The sequence below is a fragment of the Zingiber officinale genome, chromosome 8A (assembly GCF_018446385.1).
Source record: "Zingiber officinale cultivar Zhangliang chromosome 8A, Zo_v1.1, whole genome shotgun sequence".
NCBI lineage: Eukaryota > Viridiplantae > Streptophyta > Magnoliopsida > Zingiberales > Zingiberaceae > Zingiber > Zingiber officinale.
In genome coordinates this window covers 105,436,315-105,443,006 of record NC_056000.1, presented here as the reverse complement: position 1 = coordinate 105,443,006, position 6,692 = coordinate 105,436,315, and the positions used below count along the sequence as shown (strand labels likewise).

At 37.9% G+C, this 6,692-nt stretch overlaps 1 protein-coding gene across 1 annotated transcript; it reads right to left on the bottom strand.

Annotated features, from left to right (window-relative positions):
* Positions 1-2,016: 2,016 nt before the first annotated feature.
* On the bottom strand, positions 2,017-3,266 carry LOC122011101 (probable UDP-N-acetylglucosamine--peptide N-acetylglucosaminyltransferase SEC). Its single transcript, XM_042567531.1, has 7 exons — positions 3,261-3,266; positions 2,946-2,994; positions 2,706-2,815; positions 2,559-2,612; positions 2,407-2,474; positions 2,222-2,329; positions 2,017-2,098 (listed from the first exon to the last, which is right to left on the bottom strand). Exons 1-7 carry the CDS (start codon positions 3,264-3,266, stop codon positions 2,017-2,019), a joined length of 477 nt encoding a protein of 158 aa, XP_042423465.1.
* Positions 3,267-6,692: the final 3,426 nt, after the last annotated feature.

Below are 6,692 nucleotides of genomic sequence, written 5' to 3'. Positions count from 1 at the left end.
GATATCATATGTCCATTAATTAAATGAGTTACTGACAACTCACTTAATTAACATCTAGCTCCAAGAGTAGTTCCACTCAACCTTATTGTCATTTCGGACTAAGTCCACCTGTAGGGTTTCCATGATAATCCTTATGAACTCCTCAAGGGGACATGATAAACCTAAATAAATAGGACATAGTTTCCTTTTATAATCAACAACACACCATATAAATTGTACTATCTCCCTACTCATAGGGTCTATTGATTTAACGAATAAATCTCACCCATTGATAAGTCAAAGAAACAAATACTAAGTATACGTGTTTTTTATTATATCGGGATTAAGAGAACGCACATCCATAGTAACAGAGGTTCTGTTCTTTTATGCAGTCAGTATAAATCGAACAACCTCAAATGGTCCTGCTCAATACACACATAGTGTACTAGTGTAATTTTATAGTCAAGACAGATTAATACCAAATTACACTATAATCGTTCCAATGATTTGCCCCTATCCATCTCGGTCGTGAGCTACTATTTATAATTTATTAGGAATCGATAACATGATCTTCTGTGTGGCACCACACACCATGTTATCTATAATATAAATTAAATAGACAACTGCATTAACATATAAAATGCAACATTTGACCAAAGTGATTCTCATTTCAAAATATAAATCACTACAACAAAAACCCTCATAGACATCGGTTTTCCACCGGTGTCTATTTCATTTTCGACCGATGTCTATGAAGTCGATGTTAAAAGTCTGCCATTTTAGACATCGGGTTAAAACCGGTGTAGTATCACTTAACGACACCGGTCTTTGAATCGGTTATTAACCGGTGTAGTATCACTTAACGACACCGTTTCATCAACGGTGTAAAACCGATGTAATATTGTATGTTAATAACACCAGTTTTGGCAACGGTAAATGACCGATGTAATATTAGTTAATAACACCGGTTTTACAGCGGTGGAAAACCGATGTAATATGTATATTTTTTAACAGCACAAATTTGATTTCCGAAACAATGAAAAACCGAAAATAATAGAAAAAAAATACACAAATATTCACAAATTATACAAATATTCTTCATTCAACAATATCCATAAAATACACAAATATTCACAAATTATATAAATAATCTTCTTACAACAGTATCCATAAAATACCCAAACATTCTTTTTACATCAAAAGCTAGCTAATAGATATCAAAATCAAGGTAGAACATTCTTTTAACACATCAAGGTAGAACCGCACTTCAAATGTAATCTAACATACATTCAGCCCACTTGAACCGCACTTCATCAATTTCAACTCTGGAGTACTTGAGATTTGTAAACTGTAAAAACACATAAATAATATATTAGTAAATCAAGACCAAAAATCATAGTTGAAAAAGCAGTAAGAGCACCAGGTAACAAGATAAGTAATTGGAATGCTTAAAAAGAGAAACATTCATCAATTATCTCAACCACAAATAAATAGAAAGAAGAATCATAGATGTAAGATACTGATATAGTCCAACACCGGCACAAATTCAAAGAAGAAATTACCTATCTTTGTAAGCTGAAGCCAAATTTGCATGGGCTTCAGGCATAGTTGGTCTGATATTCACAGCACGTATATAATCCTGAATTGCTTCAGTAACTCTACCAATCTCCTTAAATGTGTTCCCTCTATTGACAAGACCATCAGCAGCAGTCTGCGAAGAACTAGCAGAAAGCAGCAATTCTCATGATTGAATATCCACACAGGAAGCAAAGGTTGAACTAGTAGTGTAGCTGTGTAGGTGCTGCCTAGTATCTACCAAATTAACAAAATTAGCGGAAGTATCTTGCCAATATAAACAGACAAAAATCTCATGATTGAATAAGGAAGAAATAAAAGCGAGAAGTGATTTTTACAAAAATTCCACATAGTAAACTGGAATTCATATCCCTAAGAAAAGTTTGATCCAATAAAATATTTTAAACTGTATTTGTCAAAGCCAATGCAGATGCTTCCCCACTAAAATGAGAGGTAGTTGCACTAAATGGTCAATGACCATCCATCACTGATGATCCTTCTCACTTCAATCTCATAGCAGTCTAGATGGCATTCTAACTGTATCCTGTTAAAACATAAACGTGCTGTAGCCAACTTTTTGACAAAAAACCAAGCATGATTGCGAGGGCGTGATGGCAATGAACATGTTGTTAGTAAATGATTGCAATGAAAAAGACAGATATAGTACTCTACCTGTTGCTTGTATATAATAGCCAAGTTGTTGAAGAGCGCAGATATCCCTGTTGTAACTGCTAAAGTTGCCTTATAGAATGATGTAGGAACACTCATCATGTTGCTGCATGAAGAGAAGTTTCATTAAGGAACAAAAATAAACTATCCGCACAGTTTCCATCAAACATTTCTAAAACTTACCAATCCATGTATATGCTGCCAAGGCTTGACAATGCTTGTGGATGGTTAGGTTGTAAAGCAAAGCATGACTTGGGAAAAATTATTAAAATGAAGTTATTCAACAAGGAAAAAAAACTTAAGAGAATAAAAATCTCCAAATTATTAAAAGTCACCCTATAATGTCCAGCGTCTTTGAGAGCATGTCCAACGTCTTTGAGAGCATTCCCCTTTTAATGTGCAAGAAAGTCGATCATTAACTAACCTGGCTCACCATCAAGAAGGATACCACATTTTGACGTATTAGACCATTATCAACTTACCAGATTATTGTAAGCTTCAATAAAGGTAGAATCACAGTTGATAGCTTGCTTGTAATGCAGAATTGCCATGTCAAGTTGACTTTGTTCATAATAGATGCCAGCAAGGTTTCCTGCGTCCAGATATCCCCAATGTATAGTTGACATAATAAACTCTCTTCAGAGCATAGTTTGCAGCAAAGTTATCCACAAAATCAAAAAGAGATTAACAGTCCAGTGGAAAAATAGGAGTTATTGAATCACGTAGCATATTCCAGTGAAAGTATTCTGCAACAGTAATGTTATGAAGAACCTGAAATAAATAGAAAATGATTAAGAGTTCACACAAACAAGAACTACACGTAGTAAATAAACTTCTCTTCTTTTGTATGCAAGTCAATAACAAATCATCATGTACTTCAAAAATCTACAATATCCACAGTTAACAACAAATTAACCATGCTTTTTTAGCGCATAACTTGTGGCAGAGAACAATACCACACAGTATCCTACCAAAAACTATTATATGATTCCTCAAGTCAAAGATGTCACAATAGTTCATATTTATACTCTATCAACCTGCATCCACAAGACCTACTAAAACAATGAAGAATGGCAATAAACCATTTGTCTTCCAAAAAAGAAGCAACTCAATCAAGACTTCAAACATCGAGGCCTTGTTCAGCCTCCCAACATCATTAGCAGCTAACCGAATCACAGCAATCAAAGCTAACTGAATCACAGCGTTAATGCTAGTAGAACAATTATCAGCTGGTTCACAGGAAGTGAAGGCTGTTGCAGCCCGTGAACTCCGATTAATGGCAAAAACCGGGAAGGAGAATAGGTCTTCAATTGCAGAGGGTGGAACAATCCCAGCTCTCTACCGGCTTTTCCGGTCTACAAATCCAGTTGCTCAAGAGAATGCCCTGACTGTAATATTGAACATATCTATTCATGATGAAAACAAGAGAAAGATTATGGAGGAGAATGGTTGTTTGGAATTAATAGTATATGTTCTGAGATATGGGTTAACTACTGAGGCAAGGGAGAATGCAGCTGCTACATTGTTTAGCCTCTCTGCTGTCCATGACTTCAAGAAGATGATTGTGGATGAGCATGGTGCTGTTGCAGCACTAGCTGATTTGCTGATGCAGGGAAGCCCAAGGGGAAAGAAATGGGCTGATTGTCTCAAGCAAGAGAGAAGTGCATCCTAGGTAATTCTCCAACCAAAAGTAAGATTAATTCACAAATTGTGCATAACACACAAAAAAAAGTATTGCAGAACATCTGGAAGCTCACTACTCTGAAAGTTATGTAGTGTGGTCAATAATAATGAAAATCCAGTGGCATCTCCAAATACTCGTTGTGCTGCATTATTTGCTCCAAGGATACACCAAAGTGAACCTAAACATATCACATTTCGCATCATTTTGAAGTTTGTATTGAGATCCAGAAACACTTGTTATCATATCACTCTTGAGAATCTCAATTAGTGCGCCTAGCTCTTCTGGATGAACCTGGTAAGATATAAACTTCAACTTATGAGATGAAAGAATCAATTTGGGTAATATTCCAAACTTCTGTAAAGAATAGGGTAATTAAGTTCCACATGGAAACATTCATCCTTTCAAGAAGAATTAGATACTAATACATACCTGAAGAACATCTTCAATGATCAAACAAGATAACAGCCGAAGAACACCAGCTCGGTGGTGATCAGATATCAGGAATGGTAGAATGATGCTGACCCCATTAGATGCTCGAAATGCTTGTTGGTTGGCTTCAGCTTTCCTCAACAAAGAAAAAAGACAATCCCATGCTATCAATATCGTACTCTCATCTTCAAATACAGAATATTTTCCTGAACCAGAACCTACCGGTTTTGGTGAAGAAAGAATAAGATCTTTGTTGTCAACGTGTTTCTTGAAGTTTGCAGTATTTGAGTTGGTCCCTAAGCCACTAGAAACCGTGTTTTGCTGCTCTGGACCAGAAAAATACCTATCCTTGATGAGCTGGATCACAGGGAAGAAGAGGAGGTTCTCGTAGACTCCGTCGAAGATGACGCAGCAGCAGAGGCGCACGTCGTCGCGAACCTTGGAGGCGAGCGAGGCGAGCTCGACGTTGAATCCCATGGGAAACTTGAGGAAGCCGTAGGGGCTGGAGGGGTTGTCAGGAGGGCGAGGGTCCTCCTCCTACTTTCCATCGGCGAAGAGGGATCCGTACTCGATGTCGGGGTCCTCTCCGCAGTCGAAGGGGTAAAGCCAAGGGTTCTTCTTCTTCTTCGCGGCGGTGGCGACGAATTGGAGCCGTCCTCGCTGAGGATGGTACGCCGAGGAAGAGGATAGGGCATGGGTGTGGATTGGGGAAGGGAATGTGTGGGAGATGGGGAAGGAAAAGCTACAGAATGAGAAGAAGGTCTCCTCTTCTCACCGGAGTTGGAGGAGATGCGGTGTGGTTGGATGGAGAAGGAAGGGGCGTCGGGGAAGAGGGAGATGAGGTTGAGAGAGATGGTCAGTTTAGGTTTAGGTTTAGGCTGAGAGAGATGGTCGGAGGAAGGGGCGCGATATAGGTTTAGGTTTGGAGGGAACTTTGTGTAGTGTTGCAAATTTTGGCTAGTGGAAAAATTAAAATATTTTATTTTGGTTCATTAACACCAGATTTTAAAAACCGCTGTTAAAACTGGTGTCTATTAACGAAAAAAATGGCGCTCATAGACACCGATTTTTGGAAAAACTGATGTAAAATACTCAAAGATATCGGTTTTTGCTTAAAACTATTGTTGTTCCACCGATGTCTATGAGGGTTTTTCTTGTAGTGAATGTTCATACAAAAAGCTAGACTTTTAGTATACATCCTAACAATCTCGCACTTATACTAAAAGACTATGCTGTCATACATCTGATTTCCATCCCCTCAACATGCCCATCAAAAGCTCTCGCCGGAAGGGCCTTAGTGAAAGGATCTGTCAGGTTATTTGTTGATGTAATCTTGGTGACAACAACTTCTCCTCGCTTTACGATGTCTCATATCAGGTGGTACTTGCGCTCAATGTGTTTACTTGCCTTATGGGCTCGTGGTTCCTTCGAGTTTGCTACTGCACCACTATTATCACAATAAATTGTGATAATTTTGGGTAAACTGGGAATCACATCTAAGTCCATTAAGAAGTTTATGAGCCATACAACTTCTTTGGCTACCTTAGAGGCTGCCACATACTCGGCTTCTATGGTGGAGTCTGAAACATATTTCTGCTTAACACTATTCCATGCTATGGCTCCACCTCCCAAAGTAAACACATACCCTGAGGTTGACTTACTACTGTCGCTATCTGATTGAAAGTCTGAATCTGTTTAACCCACAGGGAGCAAATAATCTTCCTGGTAAACTAGCATATAATCTCTAGTCCTTCTCAGGTACTTTAATATATGCTTTACAGCAGTCCAATGTCCCTGTCCTGGGTTACTTTGATATATGCTAACGATGCCCACGATAAAATAGATATCCAATCTCGTACATATAGGGGTGAACATTTGGTTAATTCGGTCCATAAATTAACCGAATTAACCGAAAATCGATTTAGTATTGGCTAACCGATCAAATCAAAGTTTTACTAAAACTGAATTAATCGAATTAGCTATTTCAGCTAACACCGAATTAACTAAATTTATTTAAAATAACAATAAAAAGAATTTTTACAAAGTTAATATCAAATTAACCGAATTAACCGAATGCTCACCCCTACGTACATAGCATTGCATACATTAGGCTTCCTACAGCCGAAGTATAAGAAACTGCCTTCATCTCCTCTATCTCCTTTGATGTTTTAGGACACATCTCTTTAGATAAAGGCACTCCATGACGAAAAGGTAAAAAACCTTTCTTAGAGTTTTGCATGCTAAAATGAGCTAGGATAGTATCGATGTATGAAGCTTGGGATAAGCACAACATTCTTTTCTTGTGATCCCTTATTACTTTGATCCCAAGAATATGCCCACATTCTCCCAAGTCCTT

What these genes read in the sequence shown, in the direction of transcription:
- LOC122011101 (XM_042567531.1), bottom strand. An exon ending in AAGACGCTGGACATTATAGG is followed by an intron (nt 2,475 to 2,558) that starts GTGACTTTTAAT and finishes ATTTTTCCCAAG; the next exon opens with TCATGCTTTGCTTTACAACC. An exon ending in GGCAGCATATACATGGATTG is followed by an intron (nt 2,330 to 2,406) that starts GTAAGTTTTAGA and finishes CTCTTCATGCAG; the next exon opens with CAACATGATGAGTGTTCCTA.